The sequence below is a fragment of the Clavelina lepadiformis genome, chromosome 8 (assembly GCF_947623445.1).
Source record: "Clavelina lepadiformis chromosome 8, kaClaLepa1.1, whole genome shotgun sequence".
NCBI lineage: Eukaryota > Metazoa > Chordata > Ascidiacea > Aplousobranchia > Clavelinidae > Clavelina > Clavelina lepadiformis.
Genome location: NC_135247.1, coordinates 14,816,594 through 14,841,792, shown reverse-complemented (window position 1 = coordinate 14,841,792; position 25,199 = coordinate 14,816,594). Strand labels below are relative to the sequence as shown.

Here is a 25,199-nt window from a genome sequence, read left to right as displayed (position 1 = left end):
CTTCTCTGCCAAATCCTGTGATAAACTTTTGGTTTTTCAAGAATTTCTTTTCCCCCTGAAAACTGGTTAAAGTTTCGTTATGGAGCACTATTTATTGTTACCTACCAAGTGTCACATTAATCCTTGCAGGATTAGTCCAGCTAGTTTAACCCCATGCTCCAGTCATTTCACAAACTGCCAGTTCCTATTGTAACTAAGCAGATGCAAACAATTGATAACCGAGAAGGCATTTGAAAAATCAAAAGATAGTCTCCCAATTTACTTATGAACAACTAAACATTAACTTGCTTGCCAGGTTACAACCTTTGCAGCTACAAGAAAATTTGAGATAATTTTAGACACAAGGTTTACATATTTGTTAGAATTCAGCAGTAAATTAGTTTTCGTTTAGTCAAGCAAGAAATTGAGCATTACTTTGTGACATTATATTGAGCAAGCTGTCGTAGCATTGTTATATCTTTATTCCATTTCCTTAGTTGATAAAGGCTGTTATGGTCTGAAATTTGGTTATAATTTTTAATTTTAACAAACCTTAGTCCCTTGCATAGCATTTTTGTGTCTTATACCACAAATATGGGCTTGGTGGTCGTGCTAACCTTGTATTATTATAGCATCATTGTAGTTACTGTCTGCGGCTTGTCCTCATTTATTTCTTGTAAGTATACTCCTTGATTTGTTTTTTTCTACAGCAGATGGCGAAAATAAATGATGCAATATCAATGTTGTTAACGTAATGTGAGTGGAAATATTGTTGGATGAATAACATGTTAAAACTTGCTTTCCTTTTGACAGTTTTGTCCATACACTAAAGACACAATATTGTTCACCAGGGAGAGTTGCAGGGTTAAATTTCTCTGTTTCATTGACACATTACATGTAAAAAGTGCTGTCATTAAATGTGTCATGTGGCCTCCCCATGAAAATTTTCATGTACGCCAATAAAAGAAAGACAAGACTTGATCACAACACTCGAATTAGTTGGCTTACTTTTTAAACTGCTCTTTCCCTGGCGCAGAATAAACCTTGTACAAAATGGTGTCATGGAAAACTTTGCCGTTTTGCTGCAGATGATTGTATGCCAAAATTCAAATTTTTCACAATTGAATGGCCAATAAATACAATGTTTATGTGACTTTTCTTCAAAAAGAGGAATAGTGAGCTATTTCTATATAAGAAACTACCTTCAATCTTATTTCACAGGCCATTTCTATCAATATTGCTAAGACTTTTCTCATAAAACTGTGGTAAAAGAAACTGGCTGCATTTACTATTCTTCACTTTTGTAGTCTTGGCCGTGTTGGCAAAAGTGTTGTGTGATTTTCCCTGCTGCATCTGTCACCATGGTAAGTGTCTGTACAGTTGTAAAATAATATATTTTTCCGTTGTGTAAATTGATGATAACTTGTATTTTGCAATTTCTAGTCTGGCACAACTTCTCCCATTGATGCATTGGGTGCTGGCGCCGGTGCAGGAGAAAAACCAAAATCAGGTAGGATGACCAATCAACTACAATATCTTAAAAGGGTTGTCTTACCTGCTCTTTGGAAGCATCACTTTGCTTGGCCATTCCATGCTCCAGTTGATCCGGTTAAACTGGGCTTACCTGTGAGTAGCAGAATGTAAAAGGGTATTGCTTAGAAACCATTTGTCTATTTTTACTCTAGTCTTGAAATCACCTAACTAGCAATGATTATTTTGACTCAGTCAGATGTCAGCGTTATTTGCTTTTTGAGTTGGTAAATAAGCTTTTTTATTCTGTTGATTTGAAATAACGTAATTACCAGGGAAATTGTTTAGGACTATTTTGATATAATCAAGCATCCAATGGATATGGCACTTATTAAGAAGAAACTCGAAACCTTGCAGTATTACTCAGCAAAAGAATGTCTGCAAGATTTCAACCTGATGTTTTCTAATTGCTATATCTATAATAAAGTAAGTCTACATTAATATTGCTGTAATCAGGACCAAGGTAAAAAAGCAGATGTTATTATATTGAGATGCTGATACTCCTTAATGAATATTGTAAAAAAATATATGTATACCCTCTGTTTTGTTTTCAAGCCCAACTGTTATTGACTGATCTTACTTCTATGTTTCCATGTTAGCCGACAGATGATGTGGTTTTGATGGCACAGACTCTGGAAAAAAATTTCTTGCAAAAGATTAGAGACATGCCCAGCGACGAAATAGAAATACAACCCCCGTCAAAGGCAAAAGGAAAGAAAGGCTCTAAAAGAGTGGGTGGAGCAACTATGACTAGAAAACAGACAATGGATGCTCAGGTTATAACCTGCAAGTGTTGCAACTGTAGGCAGTGTAATGTGTTTACATGTGTTATCAAGCTTATAAACTAACTCAAAAACTAATGCCTTCAACAGCCGACCCAGTCACAAACAGCTCATAGTGTTACCTCGAGCAATGATGTTGTGCCAATGCCACATCCTGCTTACAAAACAGAACAGCAAACAACAATACTTCCTCACTCCAATGGCCAAAAGAGCCTCCCTTCTTCTGGTGTTACGTCTGATCCAGTGGCACAAATTAACAATTCTCATATGCAGGTTTGTACTTACATTGTAATGTAACGCACTATGAAACATCACATCGCATAACTTAAGAAGTAAATAAGTTTTGAAAAAAGTGTAGGTCATAATTATAAGCGCTTCCATCTCATGCAGAGTGCCCCTGCTGCTCCTACCTTGCCTTCCAGAGCGAAGAAGGGAGTGAAACGAAAAGCAGACACTACAACTCCAGTTATCACAACAGTTGCAGGGAAAATACCCACTGCCGCTTCCCCTGAACATGAAACCTCACACAACGAAGACTCTTCAATTGGAATGGATGATGTGATAGATCCAACCGAAACAACAACCCGGGTACCTGGCCGTGTTCAATCTTTAGGACGTCGAGAAAGTTCTGGAAGAACTATACGTCCACCACGCTCGCGCGACCTCGACTCTGAAGAGGGCGTAAGTGGCCACTGTTTAAATTTGCTATAATAAGCAGTATTTAAGCAGAAGGTGGTGTAAGAGAGCAAAAGTGATGGCATTTTTCAGTATGTGTGTTTTATTGACAAGGAACAAACAAGTGCATGTTTTACTGCATTATTGTTAATGTGAAGACTGGAGGGTTGTTGTGTATTACTAACATTGTGTCTAATTAACAGCTGGAAGCACACACTAAAAGACCAAAGATGACCAAATTGACTGAACAAATGAAGTATTGCAATAACATTTTAAAGGATTTTTTCTCAAAGAAACACGCGGTAAGTTTAAAAAACCACAAATGTTGCATGACGTAAGTTTGAGCTGGACATTGTAGACATAGGTTATAATAAAAATTTTATGTAGGTTAGCAAAGGGCTATGGTGATGGTTTTTGCTCTTTAATGAATAATTAACACTACTAAAAGTGAGAGTAACAAATGTTACAATCTCATACTTTAACAGACAGCACTTTTTGATATTACGAGTTATAACACTATTTCAGTTATGTGTCAGCATGCATTCTTAAACCAAACGTTTAGGAAAATCATCAAGAAAACATGCAATAGTGACACATTGAAAATAAGTTCACAATAGTGGGTATGATCACCTGGACAACTGTGTAGTTTAAGAATATTTATAATTTGTAACAGGGTTGTTAACTTTTATCACAGAGTTTTTCTTGGCCATTCTACAAGCAAGTGGATGCAGAACTTCTCGGTTTGCATGATTACTACGATATGATCAAGCAGCCTATGGACCTTGGCACCATGAGAAAGAAAATGGATGCTAGGTTTGTACCATTTTAAATGTATCGGCATGAGTTAAAGATTAGGTCTAATTACTGTATATTAATTGCACCATACTTGTCATTGCAGGGAATACCTCTCGCCAGATGAGTTTGCATATGACATAAGGCTAATAGTTACCAATTGTTTAAAGTACAACCCGCCTGACCATGATGTTGTTGCGATGGCAAAGAAACTTTCCGAAGTGTTTGAAACTAAGTAAGCATCCTAGCACATTTTGAATGACTGATGAAAGGCCTTAGCCCAGTGGTTTCTATACTTGGTCCATGGCATCCCTTTCCAGTAAAAAAATTCTTAGTACTCTAAATTGCATATAAATTTTGCATTGCTTATGAACAAGCTGGTTATTTGTTACGTGAAAAGGGTCTACATTGGCGCTTTTAAAACTTAACACAATTGCTTGTAATGAAGAGTGTGCTTGTCATCCCTTGTCATTCCCGAAACGTCATTGCATCCTTCTGTGCCTTGGCATCCCGGTTGGGAAACAATGCCTAAAGTTTTTCAATTCATGCAAAATAGACCAGCACTTGCTTGATTGCTTCAACATATGTGATATCTTAATAGGTTTGCAAAAATGCCAGATGAACCTAAAGTTGCTTCTCATTCTCCTACACCTCACCACGTACCAGTTAGCAAACCTGCACCTGTTATCTCAGAAAAATCTAAGAAAGATAAACGCAGGAAAAAACATCGGCACCCATCTCCAGCTGAACCTGACTCATCATCTGATTCCAGCTCTTCTTCATCTTCTGAAAGTGACGATGATGAAAAAACAAAAAAGCTTGCAGTATTACAGGAACAAGTAAATAAATCGTTGCAGATTACAAGATTTTATTGAAGCTAGTGAAATAAAATGTTTTTTCTCTATGCATTACAGCTCCGACTTGTTCATTCACAACTGTCTCAGCTAACTGAACAGCAACAGACATTATTAGACGGTAACCAGAAGAAGAAAAAGAAGAAGGATAAATCTAAGAAACACAGACAGGTAACGAACTACTAATGTTTAACTACTAGTAAATGATCAGGTTGCTACATGCCAACTCAAGTCATTTGTTTCAAAGCATGTCTTCAAACAAAGCTTTCTTTTTGCAATTTAGGAAACTTTGGAAAAACCCAAAAAGAAGAGTAAATCCATTAAAAGTGAAAAGAACATGGCTTCAAGCACTGTGGCTGCCTCAATGTCAACAACAACGTCTGCTTCTGTGTCATCAAGTAAACCTACACCTAAAGCTCAAGAAGCAATAAAGAAAGGGAAAAGGGGGTTTGTAAATTTTTATTTTGAAATTTTAATTATTTTACATATACTTTCCAAACGTTTACTCACATATTTGTTTTCAGCAAACCTGCAAAAAAAGGAAGTTCAGCGGCCCAGGGTGATGTCTATCAATATGAAAGTGATGCTTCTGAAAATGAAGATGCGAAGCCCATGACATATGACGAAAAGCGCCAACTCTCATTGGATATTAACAAACTTCCTGGTGATAAACTTGGCAGAGTGGTGCATATCATTCAGGTGTTACATTATGATCATTGTTCAAATTGACATACTGCTGTAAATTTTTTCAAGTGCGTTGCATGACTTTCTAAATTCAATTCATGTATAACCAGTCTCGGGAGCCATCACTAAAAGACTCCAACCCAGATGAAATAGAAATTGATTTTGAAACATTGAAACCATCAACATTACGTGAACTTGAAAAATATGTTATGACATGTCTAAGAAAGAAACCACGTAAACCATATAGTAAGTATCTCCTTTTAAGTAAACTACACTGAAAAATATCAGTTAATACATGATATTAGATATTTCTGTCTGTTTTTAAAATCATTTTTTTCATTATATTCTAGCCAAGAAGCAGCAACCTGCAAACAAGGAACAAATGACCCAGAAGAAAAAGGAAGAGCTTGAGAAGCGGCTAGAAGACGTCAGTGATAAACTTGGCATGCCAAAGAAAGCAAAGAAAAGTAAGTTTGCTATCTATGAAGCTATGTTTATTGTTTGAAAAGTTTAAAGGTTTTCACCAATTCAGTTCTGAAGAACTGTACTTCTTTCAAAAGAACCACACCTTCTGATACGCTCTCATCAAAACTGAGTTGTTATGTTGTTTTTACTATGACCAGACGCCTACAGCAAATTTATGTTGTGGTTTTGCTTTATAGTCCAGAGTTTTGACCTCACACATTGATTTTCCCACAAAATTTCACAAACACGGTGTTTGACCTGACGTTAAAAAGTTCTGTTATAGCAACGGAATACAAATCTAAACCTGTAATTTTGTATGATTAAATGCAATAATATTGTGAAATGCAGGATTTCCCTACAGTTAACAGTGAATCTAGTGATCCACATCACGGTATATTTGAATAAAATTCAGCAATGTTTTTCAAATCTACCATACAGTTTTTGTTTTCTGAGAAATATATCTTTCGTCCTTTAATGGCACCTTCAATTATTTTTTCATACACTCTGTGCCAAAAATAAATAACACCATTCTTCAGTTTGGCATAAATTGGTGTTGCCTTGTTTAGTATTTTTAGCAACAGCCACAATATTCAAGAAATAGGAGTGATGTCTTACAATTATATTCTATTTATAGGCAAGTCAAATGCGGTCACGACTGGTGGAGGAAGCCGTTTGTCAGCAAGTTCTAGTAGTTCCTCGGATTCTGACGACTCCTCATCAACAAGTTCTTCCGATACTTCTGATTCGGAGTCAGGTAGCTGAAAATCTTGACAAGCAAGCTACTGTTGTTAAAATCCTCGCGAAAGGTTTGATTTAAATGTGGGGAATGTCACCATGTTGGGTCGTTGACCACTCATGTGTGGGTATATGGGGCTTGGCACCGTCGAATGTTTAGTGATTGTATGCTACACTAACGCTGATTCTAAATTGTGGTATATGTGAGTAAGGCATCTGGTTATTGCTATCTATATTTCGCAACGTACTACTGTACTAGTAGTCGGAGTGTAGCATATTTCTGTTACCTTGTACTGTACTATGTTACCTAAAAGAAGGACAGTTAGTGTAGTGAGGTAGACAGCAAAAGGCATGTAGCTTACAAGGGGCTCTTTGGCACACTCTGTTGGCACTTTGATACAGTTTACATACTTATGCAAATTTGTTCTCATTTCTGCACATTGTGACATTGTATATTTTACATGCATACTTCAAAGTAAATAATTCTTTTTGCTTTGAGTAGTAAAGTTATACAGTGTAATGAACATTTTGTTTATGTGAAGTATAACTTCCTGAATTTGTTTACTTGTTATGATGAGCTACTTGTCATACTGCAAAAATTTTCCTGGCGGCAATGTTGATTAACATTATGTGTATCCACGTGCAGCTGTAATTTTATTAAAACTTAACTTTATCTAACAAAACTACCATCAGGAGCTGTTTCTTAATGTAACTGTCATTATAGCTCTGTTCTGTTTGGATAAGCAAACGTTCACGCAGGAATGTCTTGCAGAAGAAATTTTCACAAAAAAGGACTTGTGCATCTGTATCAATTGCCAAGTAGTGTGCCCAGAGTCTCCAACAAGCTTTACACTAACATACAGCTGCTAACAGTGACTGATACCAACTTGGTCAAGTTTTAATTTATTCGGTCCACTGTCTAATATTTTGTTACCTCTTCACCAACTAGAATGCATTTACTGTAATGATTTACACTTGAAACCTGCAGTTACTCAAATTTCTAATGCATTTTATAAATGTGTTTTGTTACATTTTTAGTTGCTAAAGTCTCACATTTAATGACAGCTGTTAGTAATAATACCAGCTATCCTTGTTTACATAACCAATATCTTGTTTTTATACATAGCCTAAGTTTTATGTCGTTTTGTATTGGAAGCAAAATCTTTCTGTGTATAACTTTTCTTTTTTATTTGTTCATGAAATCCTTCTGTTTTGTCACAATGTGCATCAATTGTTTTGCAAATGCTTAGAATACATTGTTTCGTTAATCTTAAAATTGTGTGTGCTAAAGAGCCTTTGGATGCATATGTAGACTAAGGTGGTATTTAGCAATTAAGCAGCTAAGTGGTATTGTACTTAAGCATGAGCTATTGAGAAATCTCTAGGCTAGTTTGACCTTCAGTGAAACAATAATTGGTAGACCTTGCAAGAAGCCAATATTCTACACCTACAGTGTAATGCAATATGCTGCTATCATGCTTTTTCTGAAAAGTCTGAAGTTGCCATACTTTCTGATTGTCTGTAGACAAGTTGAGTCAAAATACAGGAAAGTTTTTTACAGCTGCAGATGTATTTGCAGTGGGTAGAAGCATTACAAATCAATTGGAGATAATATGGTACGGCAATGTCGGAATTTGTTTGCTGGGTGCTTGTGGCTAGTTATTATAGGTGCCAATTGTCAGGAGTGTTTTTCTAAATGGAATAAGGTAAGCGTTGCTTGTTTGAGTAAAACATGTCATCCCGGACAGTAAAATTTACAGGTCCTGCCTCCCTTATTCAAAGAACATACTACATAATCCTGATAAAATTCAATCTCGACTGTATTGTAACGATATTAAATCCTGAAAATTTAAAATCTCATAACAACATAATAAATCTGCAAAATCCCAAGCTGCTAACTAACAAAGTACCAGGGGTTTATTATGGGGGTAATTATAACAAAGGAATCCTGTTATTTGGGATTTTTTGTGTTGCATTTCATAAGAATCATATGCATTTGGGTTTCGGAATGGTTCTTACAATTTTTGGATAGTGTCGATGACGAAATGTTCATTATTTGTGTCCATAATAATGTCCAGTGCTTCACGGAAAAGTGTTGTAGACCAGAAATTGTTAAGAAGTCAAGATGTGAAAGCATATTAAAGTGTCACTATTGTAAAAGAGTAATGAAAATGCCATATATAATTAAGCTTATACCAAGGAGCTTCTTAAATGTATGCTTTTTATGGGAAATACCAAAATACAGTAATAATGTTAACTTTACTAAATCTGGGTGTTTCAAAGAGGAATGGACGAAAAAAAACAATTTTATAATCATGAACATTCAGGCAGAGTTATGATGCAGTCAGACTTCATTAATCTGGACTACTTTGTTTCGTCGAAAAATTTCAGTTTAACAAGCTATTCAGATAATCAAAATGGGAAGAATATCACAGTAAAATTGATCTATGTAAAATAGCATGCGTTTAGCACTACACTAGATTAAGACACGAAAGAAGAACTATATTGAATATCCAACTGCATCTAAAATGTATCATATAATTCAAGTGAAAGAAGTTAGAAAATTGATCAATGTGGGTGCCTAATACAAACATCGATATGTGACAAGTATGAAAAATTGACATAAAAATGTGTAAAATTTGTCATAATATGGGTCGGTGGGTGTTTTTCCTGTTGAGTTGGCATATCCACTTCAAATTTGCAATGTTTGAGTCAGATAATTAGGTTTCCAGATTAAAGGGGTAAAATGCATGGGAATAAATCTGTTCTTTGCAGTTTCTTATCGGGGATTCCGGATCGGATAAACGAGGTCTGACTGTACTTATACTTTTAATGGGCTCATATTATGCAAAGGGTATAGGATAGCAACTCTTACTCCATTTTGGATTCGATCATACTCTTTGACATCAACCTAATTTTTGCTTTATGCTGCAATTCGATATTGCGTGCTTTTGTCAATGATATTTCGTTGACGTTAGTGATTTATTTTAGCATGGCAGTCAAGAGAACAGTTCAGCTCTGCGTTTACCTCTATAACATAGCGCATGACACCTTATTATAAGTTTAAACTGTGTATTGACTACGGCACCCTCTGCTGCCTGAGAACATGCAAACTTATGAACCAAGTTAAAGGCAGATTACCTTGTCTTTTATTATGGACGTAAGGTAAAAAAAAACTTCACATCATTAAGTGTGAAAACTTCGTTGATTCTATGTGAAGCCGGATTCCATCAGTCGTCACCTTACAGCAGTATTCTCATCAAGGGCAATAAATCAATTTTTACTGTCAAGGTTCGCCAAAACGTAATTGTAAACTACAATGCAAATTCAACAAAAAAACTAGAAATACGAATCTTTCTGGCTAAACTAATATGCAAATGCTGGCAACAAATAAAACATTAAAATTTACTAGCTGGACCACAAAAAATTAGGTTTCTAATTGGGCTGTTGTTTGACATATCTAGTTCAACTCATGATTTCAAACGAGTCAAAGTAATTTAAGTAGTCTTGGCAAAGTGCTTATTAAAATACATGTTAACAAACTCTAAATTGTTAAGTTCAAAATTTTAATTAATACGATACTAAGCATTTTGTGAAACCCAGGGAATGAACAATGCTCATTATCTCAAAATTACCTTGAAAAATCACTTATCTTATCTAATCTTAACGAAGTGTATACAGCAATACTTTTGTGCATACAAAAATAGGGTTTAGTTGTTTCAATTGTAGTGGTACAAACTAAATGTCAGGTCACTAAATTTGTTTTTCCTGACATTTATTGCAATTTTAACTAAATTCAAATAACTAAAACTTTTCAATGATGTGAACTAATTTAAGCAAATTATTTTAAGGAACTAATTTCTTTTTAGTTTCTAATTAACACACTTTCACTGTTACCATCGCTAACAGCTATAAGTGAGATAAGTTTTTCCAGTCTTTGGTATGGTAATCAAACTAAATGTTCTACATATCATATTCGATTCCTGTAGAAATGTGGAATGTCAGTGTCATATCTGCAAATGATATTTGTAATAAATCAACAAAGTTCTATGTATTGCACTTTGATTTTTTTTATTTACTCACAAATCCTAAAAAACAGATTTTAATTCCAGTATCTTCTTGATACCAAAAAGGCATCGTAAGTCTAAGCAGATTGCAGAATCAATGTGACCAAAGTTAATGAGCTGAGAATACAAATTTGCGATATATTGTTATAGCATAACATCAGCATGTAGATAAACAACGGCAGCAATTTTAGGAAAAAAAATTGAAGAACATGTAGTTTGTAAACATATGTTGCGATTGTATGTTTAAGATGGGCGATTTTTCAGTTAGAATATTTATTTATCAGAAACAGAAAAACCAACTAAACCTGCTTCTTCCAAAATTCCATCAACACCTGCAGCACCACCAGCTACAGTGTCTGTAAGTACAATTCCATTTCTTTCCAAAGAATTTTATTATTGCAGTAATGTAACATAATTATCTTGACTGTAATTTTACATGGTTGGGTAATCTGGGTTTTGTATAGCTTTTTCTAGAATGTTTGGCTTTTTACTAAGTCAGGTGGTAATGAAATAGATTTTAATCTTTTGACTTTTTTGTTGACTTACTAATATTATTTGGTCTTATATTACAGATGACAACTGCACAACGTAACCTCCCTTTAGGCACCAAACCTACTGTGCCTGCACCAGAATACAATCTACCTGTACAAAAACAAGTACATAAAGCATGGAACAATATTTTCAACTTTATTTTAATTTTTTTGCATTAATTTTTACTTTTATTTTGTATAATAATAACATAACCCTCTTGATAACGTAACTTTTTTTTTATGAAAGTCCTTCTCAATCACGTAGATTGCTTCCATCCCTTCAATAAAACCCCCCAATCCTCAGCAGCATGAGGTGGCAATTTCATCTCGTCCTCCAGTGGATTCCAACAAGCCAATGATTCCCCAATCGGTGCTACCATCAGGTGGACAGGGGATGCCTCTTGTTCAAAAACAACTGAATATGAGTTCAACTGTTCATCACGAGCCACCACCAGGGAATCCTTCAGCCCAGACTGAAGTAAGTTATTTAATAGAGGCCTATTGGTGTGTTGATCGATACACAGCTACAACTTTGGTTGTGAATTTGTGGCTGTTGATCTTTTAATAAAGGTGATTCCTCAAGCTTCTCAAAACGTTAACAGCAACAATATGATTTCAAGTGGAATGGCTTCAAATCTGCCAACCTCCTCTAATGTGGTTCCGGAACCACAGATCGCCAAACCTCACCTCTCTACATCAGACTCTCAAAGTGCCTTGAAGAAGGTTTGATTTTTATTCTTTTCTGCTCTCTACAACTCAGATGCTTTTTTCTATATTTATTGGTAATTTTCTTGACTTGTTTGTTTCGTTTCATGGTGTGGTGCAACCATTGAACATGAATGAAAGAAACAATTTACCACATACTTGCCTGGTATGCCTTCCGTATAGTTTGTAGCTGCCTCAGTTTCATTTCAAACCATTTCTACTTGTAATGTATAATTCGATACTGTACCAGGAGGGAATAAAAATGAAGAATCGAAGTTCATGGAGCAGTCTTGCACAGTCATGGGGTGCCAAGCCTAACACTTCCAGCAATCAACAAGCATCGACTGGACTTGGCCAGCAAGCTGTTGCACAATTACCTCGTCCGACAAATGCTGCTGGAAGCTTCGAAACTTTCCGGAAGCAAGCAGAAGAGAGGAAGCACATGATGGATCTCTTAAAGCATCAGGAGGAGCAGCGGAGGATAGAGAAAGAGAAGGAAAGGACAAGGATGGACAGGGAAAAAGAGAGGTATTTGACAAGTTCTTGTATTGTTTGGTATATTAAAGCACAATAGAGTGACGTTGTTTGCGCACCTTTTTCGCTATAACTTCTCATTCATGTGCAATAGCAGACTTTGATACCTTAAGAAAGTTACTGAAACCAAGTGTTCCTGTGTTTTTAAGTATCATACAAGAAATTAGTGACCTTTTGTGACTTTCAGCTGTGTTAGTTAACCTTTTACCTAAACAACTTTTCATTCTCGATTCAGTCTTTTTATGTCACAAACCGTATAATATACAGCTCGTGTTGATATCATTAGTTTTTCTTTATAAACATCATGTCTGCTTGAATAGGGAAAGGGAAGAAACAGTGGAAAACACTCGCAGCCAACCTCCAGTCGTGCCTTCTCCATCTCCTGCAGCATCTGAAGCGTCACGTCAAAATCAAATTGCGAAGATGAGGGAACAACAAAGACTTCGACGAAAACAAATGGCCGGGCAAATAGACATGAATCAACAGTCAGATATCATGAAAAAGTTCGAAGAAAATCTGCTCTAGGATGAGAAAAATATTTCTGAACTCGTGTTATTTATGTTGCCTCTTCCCCCAAGTGAGTATGAGCCTCTTTTATTTCCAATTAAACACTGTACAGGAATGTGTAATTCATGTTGCAGTTGTTTGGTTCATTATCGTTCACCGTGAAGGGGAAAAATTCCTACCATTTTTGTCAAAAAATGTGCTTGTATATGTATAACCTACAAAGATACTCCAGATTGTTTGTTGACGAAACCAAGCTCAGTATGGCTGAATGAGAAACTGCAATTACAAGGGACGATTTTAACAGGTCTACGTGTAAACTAAGGCCCAAGTTGTCAATTAAACGTGTAAACGTATGCAAAAAATTATAGAAAATGTTTATCAGTCTCTCAATTACTAATACTACTGTGAATATTTGCCACCGCGTGCATTTGTTGCTTTCAAATTTCTCAGCTTGCTGTAATTCCAACATTTTGTGGTAAATCAATCACCATTGTTGCTAACATTGGGATATACATGGACTAAATACGGTACTTGGCAATGTGATGGTGACTGTGCAATATCCGCATTGAAACTCATAAGATTATTTCTGTAAAGTAAACGATGTAATGGCAATTGCAAACCAGAAGTCACCAGCTTCGAAGGAAAGCAAACTTGTTGTTTCGTGTTTGTTTGCGGTGTGACTGTCGTTCTCTACTACTGCCATTTATTTTCTTGAAAATTTTCTTACATCGGTTTGTCGTTTTCGGGCTTAATCAGTTTGACTTAAAAGTGTTCGAAATGGAAGTCGTCCAAATTTTGGCCGGTCTTCAAGAAAACCAATTTTTTACCGACCGCGCTGTTATGTGCTACCGTTACCACATCTCAAATTTCGCTCTATTTTTTAATTTTGCCTACGTCATTCACTTAGGCGCATGCGCACTATTTATTCCACATATTTGCAGTTGCTTGCAAAGTTTTTGTTTTTCCTTTTTTCCACCGAAGCGTTTTCCGTTTTATTTCTAAACGTTCGTTGCCAACCTATACGTTTTAGTTAAGACATTTCATTTTACAACCGATACGTTTTGAATATCTTTTTTCGGAAACGCAAGCGACCTTATAAACGTGATTGTCATTGTCAGCAGATTTAATTTGCAAGCTGCTTCACTTTAAATTGCAAATAACACGGCGAAAAACGAAGCGTGGGCAAAATTATGAAAGGCATGAAAGCGATTGATAAGAAAAAATAAACTAATGCATTTCCTTGACCATTGCTCGTTTTTCTGAGAGATCACGGTGTTGTTTGAGGTAGATTTTGCTGCAACAGAAAAGTTGGTTATGAAGGCTTACATAAGTGACACCATTTTGCTTCATACGAGGCAGAAGCTAACCATGAATGCTTTCCGTCATGGTGGCCAGCACTCAGCAGAGTTCAATTTTAGATCCGCTGTATGATATAAGTGGCTACCTTTATGCGCTGAATTAGGCGTGATTTCTCTATCTCGGAGCTCAATTCAGGAAGTACAACGATTGAATGACTTGAGGGATGCAGCTGAATACAGACGTCGACTTACTCTTCCCTTCTCAGATTTTGTTCTTTCGAATGGTCAATAATCAGACTAGATCTAAACGTTTTATGACAAAGACATGAGAATGATGAAATCAGAGTGAAGTTATACTGTTTCTAAACAAGGGATACTGACCTTGTAATCGAATATGCCTACTTGAAGTTTGTCTTGAACCATTTCCAACAGTAGCAAGACCTCAAATGGAATCCATTAAGCAACAGCGGAACATTTTTAATACGTACCTCTACTCCTGGATGTATCCACTTAATCCATTACGCCACGTAAGTCATGATGCTTATAATTTCCCGTTGACGTACGCAATAAGCAATCAAAACATCGAGTTGGAATTTAAAGTCTTTAGCTAATATTATTGTAGGCCTAACCTCATCTAACGCCTTTTTTGGAGTGTATACACGCCTGAAATCATTTCCGATCGGCCTAACTCTAAATATTACTGACATCAAAATGAGCTTATCAGACTAGCAGTGAAGCGAATATCCCATACTCTCATACGAACACATCCATACAAACCAGCTCAATGCTTTTTCACTTACTTCTGACATAGCGGTGGCAAAGCCAGTTTCAGATTGTCTCAGTAGGTTCGAACTGTTTTTCTTTGCTCCACCTTAAATTGTATAAGTACCTGGACATTACTTTTTCATATATACAAAGAATTATAACTTTATGTAATTAATTTTGCAGTAAGGATACCTTCAAGTACTCCGCTTATTGATAGCTGAAGAGAACCCACCACTTGATTAAGCTGATCATAGTCTGATTGTGTAAAGATCCGGTCGTTTGATCCAGTGATTATCTGTTATAGTCTTCGATTTAAATTGATAAAGAGGCTCTAGCGATGAGGAATCACCGCCTGGTTAAAGTCGTGCAAAAAATTTCCTCGGTCCGAGGATAAAGATTATCATACCATATCAAGCGCAACCCGATCTTTATAACCTGTATTTGTTATAACCGGATCTGTAATTGTACAAAAAAGCTGCCAATAGGAAATAACAATAGGCTCATGTAATAGCCTACCTCCAATTCTTCTCTGACAAAGTCTGCAACGCCTACAGCAAAGATAGTAATACCCAACGATCGTGCATAAGCTGCGCTTGCAGCCAAATCTTGACTGTCACTGGACCTGAAAAAAAATAAATAAAAAATTTTATGAAGCAGTGAAGATTTAACTACAGAATACATAGCCTAATAAAGTAAGCATGAAGATTTAATAAAGTAAAGAAAGTGTAAATTTGAGCAAGTTAAATTGTACCTTCCATCTGTTAATAGAATCATAACCTTTTGGTTTGATTTGTCACTATATCTACTTCCGCTCATAAAGTCGAGAACAGTCTTATTGATGGCATGGGCCGTAAAAGTCGTAAATGAATGATATGAAATGTTGTCAACAGCTTCCTAGTTCGAAACATAGCCTATGGTTGCATTGTTTGCATAAAAGTTCTATGAATCAAATTACTTGATCTCAATTTGGAATTAAGCAAATTTCTAAATAAAGTGGCTATTAATTAATTAAGTTTTAAACTCACATTAAATGCTGTCAAAGTGTGATATTTTCCAAGGCTAACTTCCGTTGTGATGTATGGCTGCATATCCAACGATCTAAAGTGTTAAGCAGACCTTTATAGGTTATTCATTACAAAAATTATAAGTTAAAGTATATTTTAAAGCAGGGCTTCTCAAACTATGGGTCGCGGCCCCGTTTGGGGTCGCAAAATGTAATTTTGGGGTCGTGAAGCAAATTCGACTTGTTTTTTGTTACTTTATTATTCGCTTTTCTGTATCCATTACGCGGTTCTTTTATTACTATACAGTTGCTTTCGTGGAATGTGTGCATTTGTATGATTTCGCCATAGGCAAAATTATCACTTCAGTTTTGTGATGAAACGCTTATTGTTTTAATATCATTAACTTGTAGGCTACCCATCAAGGGGTCACATAGAAATTTCTTTTTAAAATGGGATCGCAGAATAAAAAAGTTTGAGAAGCCCTGTTTTAAAGTATACACTTTAACACTTTTGCGTTAGTCAAATCACTACAAATCACTCTCTTATTATTATCTTAAACTCTTTAACAACGGTAACAAAACCTACTTTACAAATGAGAAACACCCCGACAACAAACCAACTGTTAGATTGGTTTCTAACGGTGGCCATTTTTGGGTGTCTAGGTGCTCTTTAAGCACAAGGAGAATGAATAGCCTATGTGTATGTGGTAGGGTTTATTTTGGTATTGGCTGTCATAAATTCACAGGAAAATCATATGCTTGAAGTATGATACTGCCTACATAGCCCTGTCAAGTTTTTTGTTAACCTAACTTTAACGTCAAACCAGAGGCCTACTCTACATAGCAACCTAAGCGTAAGCCGAACCTAACTAAATTTATCTTTTAACCGGAATTCAACTTCAGATTAATTCTAAACAACAAAGGTCACTTCTGTTCTTAGTAACTTAATCGTCCAACTTTACAAGGGGTTGCGTGACCTACTTTAGGGTAGGCTACATCACCCCATTCGTCTACTTTCCGCCCATTAAAATGGTCCAGAGTTCGGGAAATTTTTCCCAGTGTAATGGTTGAAAGTATGCTTTTCTTACCCTAGGAGTAAGACATATGCCTTTTGAATGGGGAGAATTTTACTTCGGCACAAGTATGGTTTGTGAACCCATTCGTTTATTTTTCCGCCCATTAAAATGGACCTGCTTTCAGCAATGGGGTTTCCCACAAACCATATTTCAGCCGAAGTAAACATCTCCCCATTCCAAATGCATATTTCTTACTCTAGGGTAAGAAAGGCATACTTCTTGCCATTCGAATGGGGAAATATTACCGCATTTCCACCCATTTCAATAGGCGGAAAGCAGACGAATCAGGTGGCTACATATATGTTTTGAAAAAAGTAACCTATAAAAGTTTCATTTTGTCTTCAGCCTTAGCCTATAGTTGGGCTACGATAACGCCGTTTTCGTTGTTATTGCACCTGTTTCGGAATGCATGGGAATATTGGATCACTCCCACATCTGTACTTGATGAAATATCGAACGAAGAAGTCACTGTTTTCACCCACTCCTTTACACGGTTAAAGTTTCCTTGGTCTTTTTCATTAACAGATCCCGAACCATCGATCAAAAAGATCAAGTCCAAAGTTTGACACTTTGTAGCTGAAGATATAAGCTGTAGTTTGTAAGCACGTACCGGTAGCTTAAATTCCACTTTTATTGCCGTATTTAGGTACAGTCTACCATTAAAGGATTTTTAATAGGCTTGAAATGTGATTGTCAACTATAAAATTGAGTAAATACAGGCTTATACGAATATGACTTTAATAATTAAGCCTATGTCATCTAAAAAAACAGTCTACTGGAGATTCCTCCTTGTGGGTTAGTCGCCCAAGTTTCACCAAAATTGTTCGAATTTCCGCAGGTACCATGAGTGAGATAACTGTACGTGCATTCCCGCATGCGCAATGGTGCACAAACCTGTCGATTGCAACAAAATGCCATAAGGTGTGCATCATATACATACTGTAGTGTGCAAAGCTAAAACATCTGTAGAGACAAGATTTTATTAAAAAGTAAAAAGTAGTGTTTTAGCATGGTAGCCTATTCATAAATCTTACTGTCACAACATCGGTGCCTGATTGCAGTGACAGGCTTAAGCCAAGAGATTCCCGATCTTCAATGATTTTGGAATCGTTTGTGAGTTTTAGAGGGCTTGTCCGGGTGCAGGACGGTGATACAGATGGGAAGGAAAATGGACAGTTATAGATAGCGCCGGGACCGCTTCTTTCTGTCGCTTGAGGTTTGATTGTTGGTGCAAATCCCTGATAACCGGTTATTGGTTGCCGTTCTTTTGGGGAACCGATTACAGCTCTGAAACAAGATATAAAAATTCAGGAATTTACGAAGATAGACTATTTCTCGGCCATACATAACTTAACTTACTATGGCGACGCATCACTCAACCTACATCCAACTGTACATCCTAGTTAAGACCAGGGCGTCACCAACTACAGCCTGCGAGATTAGTTTTTCAGACCCATAAGGGCTGCCTCACTGCCACAAATCAACTTATTGTGTTGTGGCCTATGAAACCAAGCGAAAGTGGTTAACCGGCCCGTGATCGTCAGTTCGCATGTTTATGTGGCTCTTTGTGAAAAAAAGATTGGTGATGCCCGGTGTAGAGTAGACCATAAAGTGTACATATAGTTCTAGAATCTAGCTGTTTTCTGTCAGCTGTCAGTTCTAGCCGTTTTCGTTAAAAACAAAATTCAACTTAGATATTTCGTGTATTTTTTCTTGTGATATCCCAATCTTTTGCAATAGTTAATTTGTTTCATTTATCGTAAGATTTGTGAAGTATCATAGTTCTTTGCGTTGGTTTAACCTTACTAATTTCCTCGGCAAATAAAAACAACCTGAAAAAGTGGCAGCGGTGGGATTCGAACCCACGCCATCGAAATGACTGGTGCCTAAAACCAGCGCCTTAGACCACTCGGCCACGCTACCTCTGCACGCTGCATGCTTAACATTACATATTACACAAAATACACGCGTCTGGCTTGGTTACAACGTCTTGTCATAAATGAAGTTCAATTAATTAATCAACCATTTCATTTTTGGTTATCAGCGCGGTGAGAACTACAAAATCAATGCCAGTTGTTATTAGCATGCGCCAATGCACGGAAAAAGTAACAATACCGAAAGAGCTTAAAACGTGCATGAAAGTAATAAATAATAATAGGCGACTGTAGTAATAATTTGCTGATAACAATTAGCAGGACCACTAAATCCAATTTAGTTGTTCATTAATGCTTTGTTTCATGGTATTTTCTGAAATAAACTTACATAAAACATGAACTCACGTCCACGAAGTTTATCTGAATTTCATATTGCCATTTTCAAACGTTTTTTTTTTTTTAGGGATGGATTTAATTGTTTAATAAGCAGTGCTTTTTGCCTTTTCTTTTGCAATCGGTTTTGCAAGTTTGTAACAAAGCCTATTTTAACGTTTTCTACAAGATTTTTAATATTTGCATATCCATTGCGGTTTAAAACATGGTCCTTTAATGCCCGATTTGTTGTATTCTTAAATTTGTCAAAACGCATTTTTTTCCACAACTTTTGTATCTAAGTGGCGTGTGATCTTATGCCAATGTAAGAAAGGAGATTTAACTTACTTACTTTGCTCTGCAGACCTATATTGTCAGCGTTTCATGTAAAATAAATGTTTTTTTTATATAATTATCTGTAACTGCTTTAGTTGTTGTAAATATTAACAAGACAAAAATAAAGCATGATATATAGGCCTAGCACTCTTAAGGTTAACTTTAATTTATCATCAAGAACTTTCACAAGCTTAAGCATGTGTCTTTCGGTATTGTAATACAAATGTTATCTTTTTATATTGTCCGATTTGGAACTATTTTCACCGCTACCATTGGACAGGAATAAGCATCTTTTAGTAATGAATAAGATAAATGTGCAATCTAAATAAGCAACATCGTTTATTCGTTCATTCAATATCGTTCATAGGTTTTTTATAGTTTCATTAAATCAAAACTTTGACACAAAAAATGTTATTTGGCGATAAATTATACAGTCTTGTAAAATATCTCGTATAGTAAATAGATTTTTGAACAAAATTCAAACTTTATACCTTACGATACCATTAACAGAGCGACGTAATGCAAGGCTGTATCCAAAATAATTAGAACTGTTCCATACGCTGTAGTTGTTTGGATTGTTGATAGAAGTTGATGGTAATGGCTCAATGTTGAAGCCATATGTTATGTTGTCACAGATTAGAGTGATTATCGAAAGCAAAAGGCAAATAAGATAAAAAAATCTCTTTCGGTTGATGAGCTTTGCCATAACTAGAAGCTAAGTATAGCCTAGTTTCCATTAATTGCAAAAAAATGAATAAATATTATTAAAGTTTAGCAATTAACCTAATGTAGAATATTAGGTATTTGGGAAAAAGTAATCAAAGCTGTCAAATCGACATGGTTACCAAATTACGCATAATTAATGATGATTTTAACAAAGTTTATGCAACTGAAATATTCCTCAATTTTAAAAATCAAACATTACTAATCTATCCGCTATTCTATTTAGCCGTCATAATTGTTTTTCACGTGATTTGCTTTCAACTTACAATATATCGGCTGATCTCCTATACTGCATACACGAGCCAATTATATCGTCACCTCATAAGCGAACATAGAGTTTATCAAGCTTTTATAATAAACAATTTCTGCACCATGCGATCGAGATTTATAATTCGCTTTCAAGCCGGTATATAGCCTATTACCAGTTACAAGCTAAAGCAAATCCTTTTCCTCATATAAATGTTATTACAATATGAATCAGAATTATTTGAATGATATCAAAGAACTTTTCATATCACGTTCAGTCGTACACAAACGTCTGATGTCTCATAATTGTCAGGCTATCTCATCAATAAACAATAAACACCTTCTATTTTCTTTCCAAATTGAACAATTAAATTAAATTTTAATGATGTTGGTAACGAAGTTATCCAACAGCCTTTTCCACCAGCTTTTGTTAGCGAGGTTTTACGCAAATACTCATTGATATGAAACAGTTATTGTTCAAATTATTTTTTAGAGAGTGTTCGTTTTACCAATTGTGAAACGCTTGCATGACTACAATAACGTTTGCAGCGCTGTCACCGGGGCATGACCGCTGCATAAGAGTTTAATTAATTCCACACATTCGAGTTTTATTAAATTGTTTTAGTTGATTTTAACGTATAATGTAGACTACATAACCTATATACAGGGCAAGATAGTTCATAGGTGACGCTGTAACGTTCACGCTGTAATAATATTTTCTTGACGTACATACGCACGTGTGGCGCAACTTTTTTTAATGTCATAACAATGCATGTAAGGCTAATAAGTTATACGTTCCACACGACTGTTGGATCATATTTATGCAACCATTTACCGACATGTCAAAATTTGAAAATCGTTTATCAATTTTGTATACACAATAAAAGAATTGAAGACACGTTTTTGGAAAAAAAATGTCTATAAGACACAAAAATCGAGATGAAAGGTATAGTGAGTTGTGACAGAAAATAACATATAATGATTTTTACCCTTTAAATTATTGTATATCATATAGTAATGAGCTTGTGCATCAAATGCCAAGAAAACGTCTAAACAAATAAGTGTACATTTAGCAAGCAAAAGTAATTACGAAACTACTCGTAATCTTGATACCCAAGCCTTGGATGCGGTTACTGGATCCGAACCGCTACCCCCCATGCAAGGGGGGAGTATGGTTGGGCTGACCTCGTCGTAAATTTCGCTGTACTTCTTTCCGTGTAGTTTCAGATGCTTTGTTAGGCGTCTCTTCATGAAAGGTTTCGCAAGAGTAAACAGCAGATCAAAAGCAGTACCCTCATTGAAAAGATGTATTGACTGCAGCCGAGCAGGAGTTGCTTCCTGCAGGAGGTTAGTGATCTTCTTAATATGCTTAACCGGTATTGCCTTAACACTATTTGTGTCGAAATGCTCAAAGTCATCTATCAGCACGTTGCCGCATATCTGGTATTCTTCCTTTTCCAAAAGATATTCTGTACAGACTTGTCCATAAGCGTAGACCATGTACTGGCTGGTATGCTTGGTATGCGGCTCTGGACGATATACGGTCACATACGCTCCGGATTTTGTCCTCTCTTCTGATACGTACATGATGCCACTTTCCATGACTTCTTCCAATTGGGAAGGATTGTCAACGAGATCGAAAACTTCTGGAAATTTTCTTCGGATGCCATGATATTTATGAAGGACCTTTAACGCCTTATTGTGGTCGAATTTTCGAGCACGAAGGAAACGCAAAAAGAAGAGGTCGTCCATTCTTTTGAACGGGCCGTACTTGTCACTGTTATAACTTTTCTTCAATCTATCGATTGCCTTCAGCCTTTCAGTGTTATCCCTCGGTTCGTTCAACTCTTTTACGGCCTTTTCCAGCAGCTCTGTAGAGAGTTTGCACACATATCTTTCACCTTCAGTTGCCATTAATCTACTCAGCTTGTCAATATTATACACTTAAAATTAAGTAAAGATAAGGAAGCCCTACGAACGAAAGCAAAACTTTATGAAAAATAAATGTGGCTGGTTACATAAGCATGCAGTTGTAAAGACCGTGATAATGATCGTTTGCCGCATTTTGAAAGTGAATCTATTCTGTTCCAAACTTTTATTAAAAGTCAATATACAGAAATTTATTTAGGGTCACTGACTAATTAAATTAAGGCGCCAATTGACTGTCCACTAATCCCACAAGCAAACAATAATTTTATACGAGACGTTTGCAACGTTATGAGTAAGGCGTTTGGACCATTCGGAGAACTATATATTATTAACTGAAACAGTTTTTTGATTAAACCTACTGTATATTCTTCAAATTACTTTTTTGACATAACGATGTCCGGCGTTTAATTTACTCAATGTAGGCCTAATTTTCGTTATCTCATGCGGCACTTGAAGTATTTGTTACACTTTGCAGTTTTGTGAGCATCGGCCTAAGGTAGTGTATAGAATATGTGCTTAAGTTAAGATCGTTGTACTTGTCAACAACCACAAAGGCAAAACGTAAAACAAAAGTGCATGGCTGAAACTAGTTAGCTAGCTAGTTCAGACTAGTATATGCTATTCTTGTACTATCTCTAACTAAATGTAGTTCATTTTTGGTTGCTCGGAAAAACTTATCTCCTATTTTCGCTGTAATGGTTATAGCATTTTCTTCTTCGCTCTCCCACAAGCAATGAAAACAAAAATAACACGATACGATTTATTGATGAAGCGAACGCCCCTGTATAGGCCTACCATACATTCAAAACTCAAACAAAAGACATGTGATCTAATCCGTCTGAACTTTAAACTGCGAAATGGTCTTTTGTTTACACAAAAACGTCTACCTTCTTCTATGACCTAAAAAACTATAGTATCGGCTTAGTTCTTCACATGTTATCGGTTTTTAGTTTGTTAAACCCAAGATATTTTCTTTTCTGACACGTTCTTATCTTCTTGTATTTGTTCTATTGTTGGCTCGATGGTGGAGCGCTCTGAGCTCCAGGCTCGCAATGGATTCGGCCTATAGATACTCAGCGGCGCTACCGTTGTCATGCCCTTGAGCAAAACACGAACGAACTTTGCTCCTATTCAGTGGTTCTGATGAACAATTTCAAATTCGAGCGATACTATGCAAGATGAAATACCCAAAATATTTATAGATATTTATTAATATTTTCACACACAAAACTGTTAACAGGCTTTTGACGATTTATTCACGTACAAAACTTTGAAGCCTTTCATCGTACAGGTGTGGTATAACGTCTCAGCGGTTTGTGTGGCGCAGAATTGGCTATATTGGAGAAACTCTCAGGAATCGCCTCATAAAAATAGACGAACACAAAACCGGCAAAATATGTTTTTTGCTGTTTTGTCTCTGGCGTTCGTGCCACGTATAAGTCGTAATTTCTACAACTTTATACCAAAATAAAAAGATATGGGTGTGTATCGGACCTTGCACAAAGACAAGCTTGATAACACATGACGATTCAAATCAGGACAACTAAACCAGGTCAAGATGACCCAACCATCGTCCATGGGTTAAATTTCCTTTGGGCTAAGTTACCCGTTGGTTTAATTGTCTTGGGTTTAATCGTTTGTATGTTGACTTCAGCCACCAACACTTTTCTCAGTTTGACGATAAAGATTCTGATACCATATCACCATTCTTTTTAAAACTTCCGGTTTTGGAGTGTCCAATTTGGTCAAACCCGATTTAGAATTACACAGCTTGGCCCTTTATTGTTTAGAAATACAGTATGTAGTTTTTAATTTCCCGTTTAATCATTTTCGTTGTGGACTTCCCTTATTAAAAAGTCCAATTTGTTTAACTCTGCACAGATATTTTATGTATTATGCGTTTTAATATTATGATATTATGCGCTTTAATTCCTGATTTAGATTTCCATGACGTTATTCATTTTGAGAATTCCCCGCCATCGAAACAGATGGCAATGATGGCACAACCAAATGAAGGCTGCAGCAATATACAGTATTTAGCAGGGTGTCGAACCGAATCTGAACCTGAACCTTTAAACCTGTTTGAGCGGATTTTTTATGAAAACCAAACCGGAACTAGAATCCAATATATTAAATTTGTCTGAACCTAAACCGAACCTGAACCATTGAAGACCACGAAAAAAAAATTTGAATCGGAATCGAACCTGCAGAGCACTTTCCTTATCTTAACTTATGTTATGACTCTTATGAGTATCTTAATTTAATTTACCTGTTGAATTATCTGACTCTATTGTTGCGTGCGGTTAGAATACTAATACCTTTTGTCAGCCGAAAGATTTTAATATTTCAACAGAAATAGTTTACAAGAAAAAGGTTTTTATTGTAGATGCTGTACACTTCCTCAATATTATGCATATCCAAGAACATTAGTAATACTACTGCTTATAAGATATCTAATACATGAGTTGCAATCACCATGACTAGCTCAGACAGCTCGTCTGTTGATTTCGCTGATTCACGCAGTTCACGCTTTTTTTCTTGGTGATTCACTCGACTAAATCTCGATCTCCGCTCGCTGGTAGAAATGCGAGCTAATATAATGTTAAAGCGATGGGAGTGAAAATGTTCGACAAGAAAAACGCAGCATTTCATAACATGTGCAGCGAGGAAAACAATGTGTTGACAATGTGAGATACATCTAGCTAAAGCTTACACATTGAGACATAGATAATATATAA

At 36.1% G+C, this 25,199-nt stretch overlaps 3 protein-coding genes and 1 non-coding gene across 7 annotated transcripts; 1 reads left to right on the top strand and 3 right to left on the bottom strand.

The window, feature by feature from the left end:
- Positions 1-1,181: 1,181 nt before the first annotated feature.
- LOC143469362 (bromodomain-containing protein 3-like) lies at positions 1,182-14,083 on the top strand. 2 transcript variants are annotated; one of them, XM_076967032.1, is made up of 22 exons: positions 1,182-1,343; positions 1,423-1,605; positions 1,798-1,935; positions 2,109-2,285; positions 2,382-2,564; positions 2,682-2,879; positions 3,170-3,268; positions 3,661-3,779; positions 3,865-3,993; positions 4,360-4,597; positions 4,673-4,783; positions 4,896-5,059; positions 5,137-5,311; positions 5,407-5,542; positions 5,647-5,763; positions 6,396-6,515; positions 10,848-10,921; positions 11,136-11,219; positions 11,359-11,571; positions 11,664-11,816; positions 12,049-12,326; positions 12,653-14,083. In XM_076967032.1, the coding sequence occupies exons 1-22, from the start codon at positions 1,341-1,343 to the stop codon at positions 12,855-12,857; spliced, it is 3,297 nt and encodes a 1,098-aa protein (XP_076823147.1). In that variant the 5' UTR covers positions 1,182-1,340; the 3' UTR covers positions 12,858-14,083. The 2 variants fall into 2 exon arrangements, with proteins under 2 accessions (XP_076823147.1, XP_076823146.1); XM_076967031.1 differs by having other exon boundaries at positions 2,682-2,972.
- Positions 13,945-20,613, bottom strand: LOC143469363 (integrin alpha-D-like). 3 transcript variants are annotated; one of them, XM_076967035.1, is made up of 11 exons: positions 20,055-20,613; positions 18,016-18,268; positions 17,758-17,875; positions 17,377-17,557; positions 15,928-16,000; positions 15,654-15,796; positions 15,419-15,524; positions 15,095-15,197; positions 14,938-15,008; positions 14,284-14,827; positions 13,945-14,133 (listed from the first exon to the last, which is right to left on the bottom strand). In XM_076967035.1, the coding sequence occupies exons 1-10, from the start codon at positions 20,267-20,269 to the stop codon at positions 14,822-14,824; spliced, it is 1,269 nt and encodes a 422-aa protein (XP_076823150.1). In that variant the 5' UTR covers positions 20,270-20,613; the 3' UTR covers positions 13,945-14,133; positions 14,284-14,821. The 3 variants fall into 3 exon arrangements, with proteins under 3 accessions (XP_076823150.1, XP_076823149.1, XP_076823148.1); XM_076967034.1 differs by having other exon boundaries at positions 14,284-14,440; positions 14,519-15,008; positions 20,055-20,611; XM_076967033.1 differs by having other exon boundaries at positions 14,284-15,008; positions 20,055-20,611.
- Trnal-uag (transfer RNA leucine (anticodon UAG)) lies at positions 18,823-18,904 on the bottom strand. Its single transcript has one exon. It is a non-coding gene; the product is annotated as a tRNA-Leu (tRNA).
- A 612-nt stretch (positions 20,614-21,225) lies between the features above and the next one.
- LOC143469122 (alpha-tocopherol transfer protein-like) lies at positions 21,226-22,517 on the bottom strand. The gene has a single exon (XM_076966692.1). The coding sequence runs from the start codon at positions 22,444-22,446 to the stop codon at positions 21,619-21,621; it is 828 nt and encodes a 275-aa protein (XP_076822807.1). The 5' UTR covers positions 22,447-22,517; the 3' UTR covers positions 21,226-21,618.
- Positions 22,518-25,199: the final 2,682 nt, after the last annotated feature.

Excerpts from the sequence above, each read along its gene's own strand:
- LOC143469362 (XM_076967031.1), top strand. Across the intron at positions 2,286-2,381 it reads AACAGACAATGGATGCTCAG|CCGACCCAGTCACAAACAGC; the intron begins GTTATAACCTGC and ends TGCCTTCAACAG. Across the intron at positions 3,994-4,359 it reads TCCGAAGTGTTTGAAACTAA|GTTTGCAAAAATGCCAGATG; the intron begins GTAAGCATCCTA and ends ATATCTTAATAG.
- LOC143469363 (XM_076967033.1), bottom strand. The coding sequence starts at position 20,269 with ATGGCAAAGCTCATCAACCGAAAGAGATTTTTTTATCTTATTTGCCTT. Across the intron at positions 17,876-18,015 it reads CAGGCACCGATGTTGTGACA|GTTTGTGCACCATTGCGCAT; the intron begins GTAAGATTTATG and ends TGCAATCGACAG. Across the intron at positions 15,525-15,653 it reads ATTCTATTAACAGATGGAAG|GTCCAGTGACAGTCAAGATT; the intron begins GTACAATTTAAC and ends ATTTTTTTTCAG.
- LOC143469122 (XM_076966692.1), bottom strand. The coding sequence starts at position 22,446 with ATGGCAACTGAAGGTGAAAGATATGTGTGCAAACTCTCTACAGAGCTG.